The following is a 15555-nucleotide window of genomic DNA, read 5'->3' as shown; positions in this document are numbered from 1 at the left end:
AATACTGAGACAACACATAATTGTTTTGTCACATTGACAAGGTGTTCGTGAGATTGAGATCTGGTTTTTATGTGTTTAAATGTTCGTGAGATTAATTCTGGTTGTGGTGTGAATCTTAAAACGTCTAGCAGCCAGTGCCGTGTGATTTAAATGAGTTCAGCATGTTGCGTCTGTGACTTATTCAACAGCTGTGGTTCTCTCTCCTCTATAAATACAAGATGTCAGACGACTGTGAACAACAAACGTTTCTGACAGTCTGTGAGTCTCAGCAGGATCTGCAAGGATGAACAAGCTGGTATTGTGTGCCACTCTGGCACTGTTCTGGTCAGCCGTCGTGTCTGGGGAAGTCCAAGTTCAGCCCAACTTCAACCTCGAGCAGGTACCAGGGTTTATTACAGTCCCCTGGCAGCGGGACATTTTTCACTGGGAGCCAACTGGTGGGATGGAACTGAAACCAGGAGACCAGCAGAAAGCTCCAGCATGCCCTGACAGTGAGAAAGAGACCGGGTTGTAGGCAAGAGTTTGGTGGCTTGACAATGTTTGGGGCAGTAAGCAGTGAGGGAATTTCTATGTGAGAGAGGAGGAGGGTGGGTTCAGTGATTGGCTGAGGAACTTGGTGGTTGAAAGAGTGTCTGTGTTGTGAAGGACCAGGGGTGGTTTGAGTTTCTGAGGTGTGTTTTTAGAAGCCACTACAGGTATCGTGTTCTTCCTCAGTTTCCTGTCAGTGGATGGGCAGGAATATGGGAATCGTCAATTTAGTTGAGGTGGGAGGAGGGAATGTCAGTTGGATTGCCTTGACTTTGTACATGGGTGATATTGTAGGGGGTACAGATTCCTAGTTGGAATCCCCTGTGAGCTTTGTCAGGTTTCATGGAGGGCAGGTGTATCCAGGTCAAGGATACCAATTGAACTTGGACATGAGTTCAGTGAAGTCTCTGCTGTACATGGCAACAAGTTCTCATGATCTCAGCAGTGACCCGAACAATTTACATGCCTGTGAATTCACAAAGAGCTCACTCTGACTGGACACTTCCATCACCCACTCTGCAATTGCCCCCTCTGATATTTCCTGCCCTCCATCCTAAACCTTCCACCTTCTGATTGTCTTCTCCTCTTATTTCTGATTGCCCACTTCTCCCTCACATGGGACTGCAAATTGCTCCTCCACTCTTTCCACTCTTTGTTCTCACCCCGCCCCCTCTCGAATTGTGCTCTCCCCAATTTAAGCCTCAGATTGTCCACTCCGTGGGGGTGAGAAATGCTGCTTAAACCAGTTGAATGGAGAGATGATGGCCCACACATTTTCTGTGCTTTTTCACAGTATCAGAGACTGTGAGCAGCAAGCTACGGTAATATAGAATTGGAATCAAGTGTTTGCTGCAGAAATACACTTCCTACAGTCAGTTACTGACACTGGGACATGGACATTGCTGAACTAAACCTTGCTGTGGAAAGGTATTTAAAGGAATTTTCTAGCAGGTCTAGGGTTGCTTGCAAATTGTTTTTGTTTTGAAAATCTCACTCTACTTTTTGCATTGTTTGAACTCAACATCTGCAATACTGATCCGACTAATTTTCTACTTATTGCTCCCTGAGGCAAGAACTGCATTGTACTGTGCTAATCCCCCTGCCATTCTGTTATTGAAAGGATGAATGAAAGATGAACTGCAAGTACAACAGAGAGGCTTGTAGAAAGCTACCAGACAACTCTCAGTTACCAAAACTGCTCCCAATCACTCCATCGATTACAGCTCCCAATCACCCTATCAATTACAGCTCCCAATCACACCATCGATTACAGCTTCCAAACACCCCATCGATTACAGCTCCCAATCACCCCATCGATTACAGCCCCCAATCACACCATCGATTACAGCTCCCAATCACCCCATCGATTACAGCCCCCAATCACTCCATCGATTATAGCTCCCAATTACCCCATCGATTACAGCTCCCAATCACCCCATTGATTACAGCTCCCACTCACCCTATCGATTACAGCTCCCAATCACCCCTTCGATTACAGCTCCCAATTACCCCATCGATTACAGCTCCCAATCACCCCATCGATTACAGCTCCCACTCACCCTATCGATTACAGCTCCCAATCACCCCTTCGATTACAGCTCCCAATTACCCCATCGATTACAGCTACCAATCACCCCATCGATTACAGCCCGCAATCACCCCATCAATTACAGCCCCCAAATAACATATCGATTACAGCCCGCAATCACCCCATCGATTACAGCCCCCAATCAACCTATCGATTACAGCCCCCAATCACCCTTTCAATTACAGCTCTCAAACACCCTGTCGATTACAGCTCTCAAACACCCCATCGATTACAGCCCGCAATCACCCTTTCAATTACAGCTCCTGATCACCCCATCGATTACAGCCCCCAATCAACCTATCGATTACAGCCCCCAATCAACCTATCGATTACAGCTCCCAATCACCCTTTCAATTACAGCTCCCAATCACACGTCGATTACAGCTCCCACTCACACGTCGATTACAGCTCCCAATCACCCTATCGATTACAGCTCCCAATCACTCATCGATTACAGCTCCCAATCACCCCATCAATTACAGCCCCCCAATCACCCCATCGATTACAGCCCCCAATCACCCTATCGATTACAGCTCCCACTCACCCATCAATTATACTCCCAATCACCCTATCGATTACAGCTCCCAATCATCCAATTGATTACAGCTCCCAATCACCCTATCGATTACAGCTCCCAATCACCCCATCGATTACAGTTCACAATCACCCCATCGATTACAGCTCCTTATCACCCCATCGATTACAGCTCCCAATCACCCTATCGATTACAGCTCCCACTCACACGTCGATTACAGCTCCCAATCACCCATCGATTACAGCTCCCAATCACCCATTGATTACAGCTCCCAATCACCCCATCGATTACAGCTCCAACTCAGCCATCGATTACAGCTCCCAATCACTCATCGATTACAGCTCCCAATCACCCATCAATTACAGCTCCCAATCACCCCATCAATTACAGCCCCCAATCACCCCATCGATTACAGCCCCCAATCACCCTATCGATTACAGCTCCCACTCACCCATCGATTATACTCCCAATCACCCTATCGGTTACAGCTCCCAATCACCCCATCGATTACAGCTCCCAATCACCCCATCGATTATAGCTCACAATCACCCCATCGATTACAGCTCCTGAACACCTATATAAACATATAGCTCCCAATCACCCTACTGATTACAGCTCCTGAACACCTATACAAACATACAGCATCCAACCGTATGTATAAACTTACAGCTCCCAAATTCCCACAGAGACATGCAGCTCCCAAACACTTGTATAGACATATAGCACCTGTATATAACCAAAATCAGAGATACCCAGGGCTTGAAGGAGGATAGTGTGCACATTCAGTAGAATTCATGGGGAGGTAATTATAGATTAGACCATATAGTTTGAAGCAAATACAAGGAAATTACTATTGTCAAAGCCAGTCAGTCATGACCCTTTGTGGTCCAGGTGGCTCTTCAACATCAGACAGCCTGCAGTGCTCAAATATGACAAATGTCACAGTACGTAAATCCACCACACTCACTCTGTAACTGGCAAAAAAGTACAATAGGACCATTTAGTTTCACTTATCCCAGGGATTATACCTATGTCCATTCTAATGTCAAAGAATCTGTTTCTGTTCAGTTTATAGGGAAATGGTACATCATTGGGATGGCTTCTGATGCGCAATGGTTCACTACAAGGAAGGATAAGTTCAGGATGAGCACAATTCTCATGAAGCCTGCTGAGAACGACATGGTTGAAACTGTCTTGACAAAAACAAGGTAAAGTTATAAAACCCCAATATACTTCCAATTATAACCCAACTTGAGAGAACAAGCCAATTATTACAATCGTTACACTCACACCATTCATTTCCCACAAATAGTGCCCACTGAAACACAATAAGGATACAGAAATCATTGCGGGAAAATAAAGTTCAGAAAACGTAATTTAATAAAAATTAATTACTATGAGGTTGTCCAAACTTCCAGTGTTTCACATAATCCTTAAGAATTTTTCCAATCAGGGAAATGAAGAGAGGGTGGAATTGTGGAATAGGGGGAGAGTGTGACAACGAGGGATATGCGGACAGGGTGGAAACTAAAGGTATTGTTGGCCACTAACTCTGGAGAGGAGACACTGCTCAGATATGTGCAAAATTGTTTATGTCCCTTCACAAATACATAAGATCCAGTGTACTGAGGACCTGGTGGTGATGATGAAACACTGCACAGAGGTCCTGGTTTATCCTGAGCCTGTCTAGTCAGGAACCACTCTCATGCAGTACGTCAATATCTACCTTTCCCTATGGACACTGTACCAGGAAGGTTTGTGTGCCTTCCTGTGTCTCCCACTCCTGGACCCAAAGGATGTCTGCTGGTGCATCTTGCTCCGGACATTTTCTGCATGTACAAGGTAGGCAGTGGCTGGATTGAGCAGGTCATTTCAGAGTGGGTCAATCCAATTCAGCACCAGTGCTTTCAATTAGCTCATGGGTTTTTATCAGTCAGCTAATGTGGGGGGGAATGGTGTTGGTGTTTGCAAAGACAGCAAACAGAGTTGTTTCTCTCAGGATTCCAGTTATGATTAACATAGTTAACTTGACTGAGTGGGAACAAGATGTATCTGTGATGATCTTTGCCAGACAGAGGGCAGCGCTCTGGTGTAGAGCCTGATAGGACAATTGCCGAGGTCTGGTGTTGTGTTAGGAGCACCCAATGTAGACCTAGCAAGTTTTGTACTCAATTGTTTCCAGTTTTGCTGTGTTCTTCAGATGCCTCAGAGGATAATGTCCTGACTAGCGTCACTTCCATGTGCATTAACAATATAAGATTAAAAGAACGAGGGGCAGGAGTAAGCAATTCAGGCCCTTGAGCCTGTGATAACATTTAATACCATCATGGTTGATCTGATTTCAGCCTCAACTCCCTGTAACCCTTCAAGACATACTAATTAAAAATCTGTTTATTCCCCTCTTTAAATTTATTCAGTGTCCCAGTGTCTACTGCACTCTGAGGTGTTGAATCCCAAACATTCTCCAGCCCAGCACACTGTTCTGTTCCTAAACTGAACAGAGTGCTTCCAACTTGACTCAGGAGAGTTGTTTAAACAGCTTCCCAACGGATGGATTCGTTTATGCATTGGGCAAGGGGAAGACTGGCCAAAGGCTGAGTGCTAGACAGAAGCCTGTTCAACATCTATCCAAAACAGCTGCCAACTGCCACATCCCATAGCCTTATCCATTCTCAGGATATCTATCCTTGTGCATCTGAAAGCAAACCCTGCACTGTAACATGATACCATTTATAAACAACAGCAGCGCATGACATTTCCCATTGATTCACTTAACAATCCTTTAAAATCCCACCCCAGAATCACCTCCCTCCCTTTAATACTTCCCACCCAGTCTGATCCCACTTTCCCCCTCACTCTCTGCAATCTTTAATTTCCCACCCAGACTAACCCCACTCTCTTCCTCACTCCCCGCAGCCTTTAATATCCCTTCTAGTCTGATCCCACTCTTGTCCCTCACTCCCCGCAGCCTCTAATATCCCTACAAGTCTGATCCCACTCTTGCGCTTCACTCCCTGCAGCCTCTAATATCCCTCCTAGTCTGATCCCACTCTCTTCCTCACTCCCCACAGCCTTTCGTAACCCACCCAGTCTAACCCCACTCTCTTCCTCACTCTCCGCAGCCTCTAATATCCCTCCTTGTCTGATCCCACTCTTGTCCCTCACTCCCCGCAGCCTCTAATATCCCTACAAGTCTGATCCCACTCTCGCGCTTCACTCCCTGCAGCCTCTAATATCCCTCCTAGTCTGATCCCACTCTCTTCCTCACTCCCTGCAGCCTCTAATATCCCTCCTAATCTGATCCCACTCTTGCCCCTCACTCCCTGCAGCCTCTAATATCCCTCCTAGTCTGATCCCACTCTCTTCTTCACTACTCGCAGCCTTCAATATCCCTCCTATTCTAATTCCACTCTTGTCCCTCACTCTCTGCAGCCTCTAATTTCCCTCCTAGTCTGATCCCACTCTTGACCCTCACTCCCCGCATTCTGCAATTTCTCCCTCAGTCTAATCCATTCTCCTGGTCGCTGCATAGCTGTTTAGACAAACCCACTCAACTGGGCAGCTCTCATTGTCTAAAGGCAAGTGGTAGCCTGATTGTTACATATTATCTGAATGAAAGTTAGTATGAGGTCTTGGATTTGGTATGTTTCTGAGAATCACAGAAAGTTTTTCACTGTATTAATTGTGTCTTTTTATTCCAGTAGGCGGGGGAAATGTTTTCAGATAATCCTCCCTTACAGGATGACAGGACGGGAAGGACAATTCTTCTTCCACAGTGACCGTCAGTACCCACTTTAATGTGTACTCTTGTGGTGCTTCTGTTTAGCCACAGCCATCTTCCTTTGTTCTTGCCTCAATATCTCTTGTGTTCCCTACTCCTGCTAGCGTTGCCCTTCACACTAACTGGCCCTGAACTCTCGTCATCTCATTTTTGAGGATCTCCCACTTGCCAGACGTCCCTTTACCTGTGAACAGCCTCCTCCCAGTCAACTTTTGAATGTTCCTGTCTAATACCATCACAATTAGCCTTGCTCTAATTTATAACTTTAAATCCATGGGCCTAGTATTTTTCATAACAATTTTAAAACTAATAGAATTATGGTCATTGGTCCCAAAGTGCTCCCCTAACACGTTGGTCACTAGCCCTGACTTATTTCCCAAAAGAGGGTCAAGTTTTCTCCCTCCTCGAGTGGGGACATCCACACATCTAATGAGAAAATTTTCTTGAACACATTTAACAAATTCCTCCCCATCAATTGGATTTGGAGACACTGGTGTTGGACTGGGGTGTACAAAGTTAAAACCACCTGATGAAGGAGCAGCGCTCTCAAAGCTAGTGCTTCCAAATAAGCCCGTTGGACTATAACTTGGTGATGTGTGACTTTTAACATTGTACTCCCCATCAAAGCTCTCAACATTATGGCAATCCCAGTCAATGTTTGGAGAGTTAAAATCCCCTCCTATTACAACCCTATTACTCTGCAGCTATTGTGATCTCACTCCAGATTTGCTCCTCAGTTTCCCTCTGACTACCGGGGGGGGTTTTCGTGCATCCCATAAAAGAGATCACCTCCTTATTTCACACTTCCACTCATGTAGCTTCACTGACCAATTCCCCTCCCTAAGTACAGCCGGGATGTTTTCCCTGGGGCAGCACGGTTGCTCAGTGGTTAGCACTGCTGCCTCACAGTGCCAGGACCCAGGTTCAATTCCCGCCTCGAGCGACTGTCTGTGTGGAGTTTGCACATTGTTCCTGTGTCTGCGTGGGTTTCCTCCGGGTGCTCCGGTTTCCTCCCACAGTCCAAAGATGTGCAGGTCAGGTGAATTGGCCATGCTACATTGCCCGCAGTAGTAGGTGCCTTAGTCAGGGGTAAACGTAGGGGAATGAGTCTGTGTGAGTTGTTCTTCGGAGGGTCGATGTGGCCTTGTTGGGCTGAAAGACCTGTTTCCACACTGTAGGGAATCTAATCTAATCAAAAATGTGACTCTCCATTCTCTCTTGCCTTCCATTCTATCCTTCCAACAGCATGTACCCAGGAACATTAAGCTATTAATTCTGTCCCTCCCTCTGCCACCTTTCTGCAAGAGCTGTGATATCCCGGCCCCGTGTTCCCATGTGTTCATGTGCCTTACCTGTCAGGTATTGTATTGAAATAAATGCATTTTAATTCATCAATCTTCCCTCATTTTCTGATGGAATTGCTATTCTCACGAAACGTCCTGATGTGTGCAAGATGAAAGCATTCGCTGACCTGGTCTTTTGACAGCAGGACTGAATTATTAATTATTTTGTTTACCAAGAGGATTAGTCTTCTTATAAGTAACTATAATAGTTACCCAGATCAGTAACTTTTATAAAAAGCTGGATTGTCTAATGGATCGGTATTCCTTTTAGATAAATACATTTTAACTTTAGCTGAGTAAATTAATTAGTATTTCTGTTAAATAATTGGATTAATGCTTCTTCTAATAATTCCCATTTGATAAATAAATGAGTCAGTGTTCTTTTAAATAAATCAGCTACTTTTCTCGTAAGATAGATGAGTGAGTCCTCTCTCTTCATCACACTCCTCCATCTAAACTCTCTCTCAAAGTGTCACTCTCCTATTTCATATATTGCTGTGTCCAGGTCTATGGCGAATATTACATGACATGCAATATGTTACTGTCTCTGTTCAGGTTGGAACAATGACAATGACGTATATGTGACAGAAACCAACTATGATGAATATGCTTTGGTACACAACACCATCATGAAAGGACCAGAAGTCACAACCCTGATAAAGCTGTATGGTAAGAGGCCCTGTTCCTGATATCTTTCACATTAAAGTAAAACTGAGGCCCATAAGGGGATCCAATGGCCAGAGCTAGGAACAGTTGCACTGCCCATGAAGTGCAACCTCCCCCTTATTTATACTCACCACTGAGTGAATGCTCTATGTGGTCTTGTAGGAAATTGTATTATTTATTGTTACTGCTGAGAAGAAAAGCAGATTTGGACTTCTAGAAGGTGTTTGACAAGATATTTTCAAAAGGTTGGTTGTGGTATATTGGCATAGATTGAAAATTGGCTAATGGGCAGGAAGCAGTGAGTGGAATAAAGGGTTCTTCTTCAGGTTAGTGACCTACGGTCCTGGGTGTTCCACAGGGATCAGTGCTGGGATCGCAGTTGTTTTTAATATATATTAATGAGTTGGAAGAAGGAAGCAAATAAGCTGTAGCTAAGTCTGCACACAATGCAAAAATAGGTGTGAGAGGGATACACACAGTTTACAGAAAGAGATATTGATAAGTTAGGTAGGTGGGCAAAAGGTTAGCAAATGGAACATAATGTGGGAAAATGTGAAGTTGTTCATCTTGGAAGGGAGAACAAAAGAAGATTGTCATCTAAATGAGAAAAAAACTGCATAAAGCTGGAACATAATGGGACTTGGGAATATGTGGGCATGAAACATAGCAAGCTAGCACACACATGCAGCAGGTAACTAGGAGGTCTAATGGAATGTTGGCCCTTCCTTCAAGGGAGTTGGAAAATAAGAGTAGGGAAGTCTCACTGTAACTGTACAAGGTGCTGGTGAGACCACATCTAGAGCACTGAGAGCACTTTGGTCTCCTCTTTTAAGAAATATATTATTTGATTGAGCCAGTTCAGAAAATGTACACCGGGTTGATCCCTAGCACGGAAGGATTGTCTCATGAGCAAAGGTTAAACAGGTCTACTCACTGGACTTTAGAAAAATGAGCAGTGATCTCATTGAAACATACAGGATTTTTAAAGGGCTTGGAGAGAGTGAGGACTGCAGATGCTCGAGATCAGAGTCAAAACATGTGTCACTGGAAAAGACAGTAAGTCAGGCAGCATCCAAGGAGCAGGAGAGTTGATATTTCGAGATGAAGGGCTTATGCCCGAAATGTCGACTCTCCTGCTCCTCAGAGCTGTCTCTTATCCTCCAACTCCCTTGAAATAAGGGCCAACATTCGATTAGCCTTCCTGGTTACCTGCTACATCTGTGTGCTAGCTTGCTGTGTTTCATGCCCATATGCTCGCAAGTCCCTTTGTATTCCAGCTTCCTGCACTTTTTGATTCTTAAAGAGCTTTACATGATAAATGCTGAAATGATACCACCTCATGTGTGTGTATGGGACCAGAGGGCATAGTTTCAGAGTAAAGTAGTGCCTTTTTAAGACTGAGATGAGGAGGAAATCCTTCTTTCAGAGAGTTGTGCGTCTTTGGAACTCCCTGCTACAGAGAGCTGTGGGGGTAGAGCACTTGTGTATAGGAAAGGCTGAAACAGATTGATTACTCAGAGAATTAAGGCTTATGGGGATGTGAGGGACATGGGATCAGCCATGATCTGATTGAATATCAGAGCAGGTGCGAGGGGCTGAATGGCCTCCTCCTGTTCCTATTTCTAATGGTCTTCTGGTCTTGTATGCCCAGCAGACTGTGCCCCTGAGTCCAGTTTAGATCAAAGGTACCAGTCTCAGATTTGGTGGAATGCACAGTGAACATTTTCTTGGTAAATCCTCTCTGTTGTCACAGTCTGCCTCCTCAGTGACGGTGTCAGGTACAAGGGGTGCCAAGCTGTGCCCTCAAGCTGGGTATTTCCCTGGCCTGCTGTTGGTGAGGAATTTGTGGTGAAGATGGAAAACAGCTGATATTAGTGTTGACACACATTAGGAACTGTCACGTTGCTGACTGGCTTCCCGGTCCCATGTCCATCTCTCCATCATCACAGCAATGGTCCTGGTCATCCCTGAACAGCTCCACTCACCTCTATTTGAAAGGAATGAGGAGTTTTGTATCCAGAACCCACCCCCACAATATGCCAGTCCTGGCCCTTGAGTCAGGTATTAATGTGCTCACATCTCCAGCAGTGAGAGAGGGAGAATGATCAGATGAGATGGGAATGGATGCAGGAGCACTTGTGGGCATGCATAACATACCAGATGATGAGTGTGCTAATGAGTTAAATTTCTGTCTGTGTCTGTGCAACATTCCTCCCACAGTCCAAACATGTGCAGGTTAGGTGGATTGGCCGTGCTAAATTGTTCTGTAGTGTGCAGGCTATGTAGGTTAGCCATGGTAGATGTGGAGTTACCAGGATAGGGTGGATTGTTTTTTGGAGGATCAGTGCAAAGTTGATGGGCCAAGTGGCCTCCTTCTTTATTGTAGGGATTGTATTTGTTTTAATTTAACACTATTATGCTTTGGACACTTTGCATTGGCAATGAGTTCCACTATGTATCTAATACAGGTTCAATGGATGTTGAATCTCACTGGAAGTCAGTTCCATTGAAATCTACTGTTGATAAGATATGGGTTCCACAGTCATTAAAATCACTGACATGGTAGAAATTAAAAGTGACACTGAATATTATTGCATGCACCATATTCCACCAGCACCTGCCTATTGTTGGGTAACAGTGTCAGATGATGGCTGTGGTATCTCAGGGACACTGATTATTGCTAGTGTAACAATAAGTGATTGATTTGTACATTACACTTAAAAAGTGCTGGACATTGATTATATTTTCAGAACGTTAACTGATGTCTTGATGTTCTTCATGTTTCAGGTAGAGCTCAGGAACTGAGACCAGAGCTCCTGGAGAAGTTCAGACAGTATAGTCTGGCACATGGAATGGAGGAAGAGAACATTGTAACTTTTGCTAAGCAAGGTAACTATTATCATGTAGAGTGGAAAAGAAATGAACACTCCTGACCATCTGCAGTTAGATAGGTCACACTCTCATACAGTCAAGAAAATGGGAATGGGTGGAGGCAGGAATACATTAGCTACTGTAGGACTTGAGTTCAACTTTGACTCTTGGTATCTTAAGAGAGTAGATGGGGCCATTCCATCCTCCTTGCCTATTCTGGCTCTTTGGAAGAATAATTCAATTACTCCCATTCCCTTTCCCTTGGTCCAGTAAATCATCTATTTAACAAATTTTGCCAAGTTTTCTTATGAAAGTCAATCCTGAATTTTCTTCCAGATCATAACGACTCATCCTGCTGAAAAAAAACTTATCTCCCACATTTCTCTTATCAATTTTACAAAAATTTAATTTTGGTTTCATTGCGTTATTTAAACATTTGAGACAAACGCCTTCGGCATGTTAGGATTGTTTGGAATTTGTCTTGCTCCCTGATCACTATTGAGTCAACTCATCCCGTGAGAGCACAGCATTCGGAACGTGACTCCTCAGTAATCTTGGCTGATGAACTGAAGTCTTTGGTGTGGGTTTGACTCAGCAAGGCAGAGAGATGTTAACTGAAGCAAAGGTGATGGCTGTACTGGTGTCAACACAGATAGGGTATAGGATTTAGCAGCAGTTTAAGTAACTGAAGGATTGTTTTTCCATTGAAGTATGAAAATTAACCTTTTCTTCTTATTTGATCTCTTTTCAGATGAGTGCAAACCGACCCCTGCTTAGGTCAGTCTTTGTACACTATCTCTGTTTTTTGACAGGCTTTCGGGATTATTGACTGGACATTGGTCCCTTCCGGGTGGGATAGATGAGATTTCTGGTGATAACTTGAATCAAGGCCCCAGTAGTGAGATGTTGGACCAAGCCAATACAGCCCTGACAGTCTGAATGCCTAGTATTGGAGGCAGTCAGGTTTTTGGTAACTGGCCAGTCATCAGGGTCAATCATGGCATTGGAGCAGGAAGCATTACAGTACCCAACGTGGTATGGTAGCCTGAAGTGGGCCAACTTCAGGTCCATGCTGGTGAATAACATGGTTTTAACAAGCTTAACTGTGGTGGTACCCATAAAGGTCTGACTTTTGTCATATGGTCCTTACCATTCAAAGTGTTTAAGCAATCCTATGGAGAGAGAATGACCATCTAATGATTACATATGAAAAATTCAGAAAACTCAACAAAGGAAAATCTAAACTGCCTTCTTCAAAAGACAGAGTGCCCTGGGGATCAATTGGGGGTTTCTAGACTGAGATCAACAGATTTTATTTCAAGGGGTGATGTGGGGAATCAAGGATTACTGAGCAGAGCTATGGAACTGGAGATTTGGGACTGTTCAAGTAATGGGGATACAGAGCTAATCACAATTTTGAATCTTTCTGCAGGACTGAACGACCGGGTCTCTGCTAAAGTAACTACACAGGAAGGAATAGTTGCGTTACCAACCTGCTCCACGCCTTTGATCACTCAAACATTGTAGACTGCATTTACACAGCCAGCAACTAATAAAATCGCCATAATCACACATTGTCTCTGCCTGAGTCCTTGTTGAGGTCCTATCGAGTGAATTTGTGTGCAGGAGGAGGTCATGTGCGTGGATCTGTGCAGTTTCGACAAAGTGATAAAACATTAATGTTATACGGGTTCCAGTGAGATAGGGGAAGGGATCTGTAAATAACAGACAGGATTCACAGAGGTCATGGTCAATATTTACCACAATCCACAGAGATGTTTGGCTTTATTTGTGCCCAGTTTGTGTCCCTGCTGCACTCCAAAGTCTTCCTGTCCCTTCGAGGGAAGACTGCCCCACAGCTTGTCTCTACCAAATCACCTCTCCTAATGTGTAAGATGGACAGTGAATTCAGGGAGCATTATGTGTACCTGTTGGTTAATCTCACAAGAGAACAGCTGTGGGGAGACTGTCACATATGCTGCATGGTCCAGACCAGCAGTTTCAGAGCTGGGAACACACTGATTTTTACTTTTATAAAATACCTTGGTTGTGTGGCTTTGAAACTGTGACTAATCATTCACTGCTGTAATAAAGCAGGAATCCAGTCTTGATGAGCGTCAGAGGGGACAGGCAAGTAGCAACGTTTGCTGACAACATGAAGTTTCACAATAATTAATGTCGCTGGAATCAGAAGGTTCCAAAGGAACAATGGTGGATTGAGGGAGTGGCTCTGACTGTGGCAGACAGAGTTCAATGTGAGAAAGAAAAACTTGGGGGGCAAGAAAGGGGGTTTTCTCAATGGGGAATTGTGGGCATGCAGAGATTTATGGGTCTGAGTGCAGAAGTCACTAAAATCAAGGGAGCGGATCCAAACCAGAATGAGAAAGGTGAATGGAAGTTCGGTTGAACTTCCCCATTGGGCTAGAATACAAAAGCTGGAAGTTGTGTTCCAGTTGTACAGAACACTGTCCGGCCTGTAGCTGGAGAGACTGCGGCCAGTCATGGACAGCAGCATCAATTCACTAAAAATACACCAGTACTAAAAGATTAAATGATCAGCCTGGGTGATGCAGGCTAATCCTAGATTCCCTCAAATGTGATCAAATTGAAATAATGAAGGTGATTAAAGATTTGACAGGTTGACGGACAAAAACTATTTCTCTGGTGGCATTATCCAGCAGGCCAGGAGTCTGGTTTAAAGTTCTGCTCAGGGCAGAGACCAGGAAGCACTTTGTCACAAAGAGACTGGAAACCCGGAACCCTCATCCCCAGAAAAACCTGGCGAGGCTATAGGTCAACTGAGAAGGTTGAAACTGAGAGTGGTAAATGTTTCTTACACATGGAATGGGGAACTGGACAAGTGGAGAGTGTTACAGAGCGGTACAGATCAACCATGATCTAATTGGATGATAAAACAGGATTGAGGGGCAGAATGACCTCTTCCTGTTTCTAACACTGTAGCAGACCAACTGGGAAATCAGTCAGTGGATATTGATACCCCCACAACCAAAGAGCTGAGTTTCGGTGAGAGAGTCGGGCCAGAGGGAGGGGACATCCTTGTTTGTCCTGAGCTCACTCACTCCCCTCATTCATCAGCCAATCAGCATGCAGTCATCAAGTTCAGCAAAGGCCCTTCAGCCTATTAAGTCCATACCAGTAAAGACATGCTACTACATTCACTAGTCACACTTTTCCAGACAAGGTTCTTTGCTTTAAATGATATGACATGTGAAGTGCTCATCCAAGTACTTTTCATTTGTTTTGACTTAATTTGATTTGATTTATTATTCACTTACTTTTTAAAGATTGTGAGATTTCGCATCTCAACTACTTGCCCAGACAGTGCAATCCACTCCCTGGCTGGGGTGGGGGGAGGAGGGGGTTGGGGATGGTGGAGGTGAGGGTGCACTCGCAGATTTTCCTCAAATCCGTTCTAAATCTCCTGCCTGTCACTTTTAAATTATGCCCCATTGTTAATGATCCTTTGACTAAGAGAAATGGTTTCTTTCTATTCATCCTGTTCAGGCTGCTTTTAATCTTAAAAGCCTCAATCAGGGTCCCTCCCAACCTTCCCTACTCCAAAGAAAACTACTCACGCTTATCCAGCCTCTCTTCATCACTGAAATGCTCCATCCTAGGCAACATTCTGGTGGACCTCTTCTCTACCTGATAAATTCCTGATGAAGGGCGTTTGCTCGAAATGTTGATTTTCCTGCTCCTCAGATGCTGCCTGACCTGCTGTGTTTTTCCAGCACCACACTCTAATCTTATCTCTACCCCTTTCTGTCCACTCACACCCTTCCTATATTGTGGTGACCTGAAATGTACACATTACACCAGCTGTGGCCTAACCAAAGTTCTGTACAGCTTAAACATGACCTCCATGCTCTTACAACTGATGAGGACAAGTGTCCTGTATGCCTTCTTAACCACCTTACTAACAACTTCAGGATCTTTCCACAACAGCCAAGTTCCCCTCTGTTCATCTGAGCTTCCTAATGCCCTTCCATTCATTGAGTTCTCCATTTACTTTTGTTCTCCATTGTTACTTTTTCCAAAGTGCATCGCCTCACGTTTATCCGGGTTAAATTCCATCTGCCACTGGTCTGCCCATTTGACCAATCCATTTATATCCTCCTGTAACCTAAGTCCTTCCTCCTCACCATCAACCACCCTGGCCAATCTTTGTGTCATTTGCAAACTTATTGATCATTGCCCCTATATTCTCATCTACATCCTTTAT

At 44.4% G+C, this 15555-nt stretch overlaps 1 protein-coding gene across 2 annotated transcripts; it reads left to right on the top strand.

Annotated features, from left to right (window-relative positions):
• Window positions 1–225: 225 nt before the first annotated feature.
• On the top strand, window positions 226–12884 carry LOC132826000 (lipocalin-like). Of its 2 annotated transcripts, none has more exons than XM_060841709.1 (7): window positions 226–379; window positions 3720–3859; window positions 6356–6432; window positions 8331–8444; window positions 11229–11330; window positions 12064–12089; window positions 12745–12884. In XM_060841709.1, the coding sequence occupies exons 1-6, from the start codon at window positions 284–286 to the stop codon at window positions 12087–12089; spliced, it is 555 nt and encodes a 184-aa protein (XP_060697692.1). In that variant the 5' UTR covers window positions 226–283; the 3' UTR covers window positions 12745–12884. The 2 variants fall into 2 exon arrangements, with proteins under 2 accessions (XP_060697692.1, XP_060697691.1); XM_060841708.1 differs by having other exon boundaries at window positions 6353–6432.
• Window positions 12885–15555: the final 2671 nt, after the last annotated feature.

The sequence above is a fragment of the Hemiscyllium ocellatum genome, chromosome 21 (genome assembly GCF_020745735.1).
Source record: "Hemiscyllium ocellatum isolate sHemOce1 chromosome 21, sHemOce1.pat.X.cur, whole genome shotgun sequence".
NCBI lineage: Eukaryota > Metazoa > Chordata > Chondrichthyes > Orectolobiformes > Hemiscylliidae > Hemiscyllium > Hemiscyllium ocellatum.
Note: the sequence above shows the minus strand (reverse complement) of the source record. Positions and strands in the feature narration are given on the sequence as shown.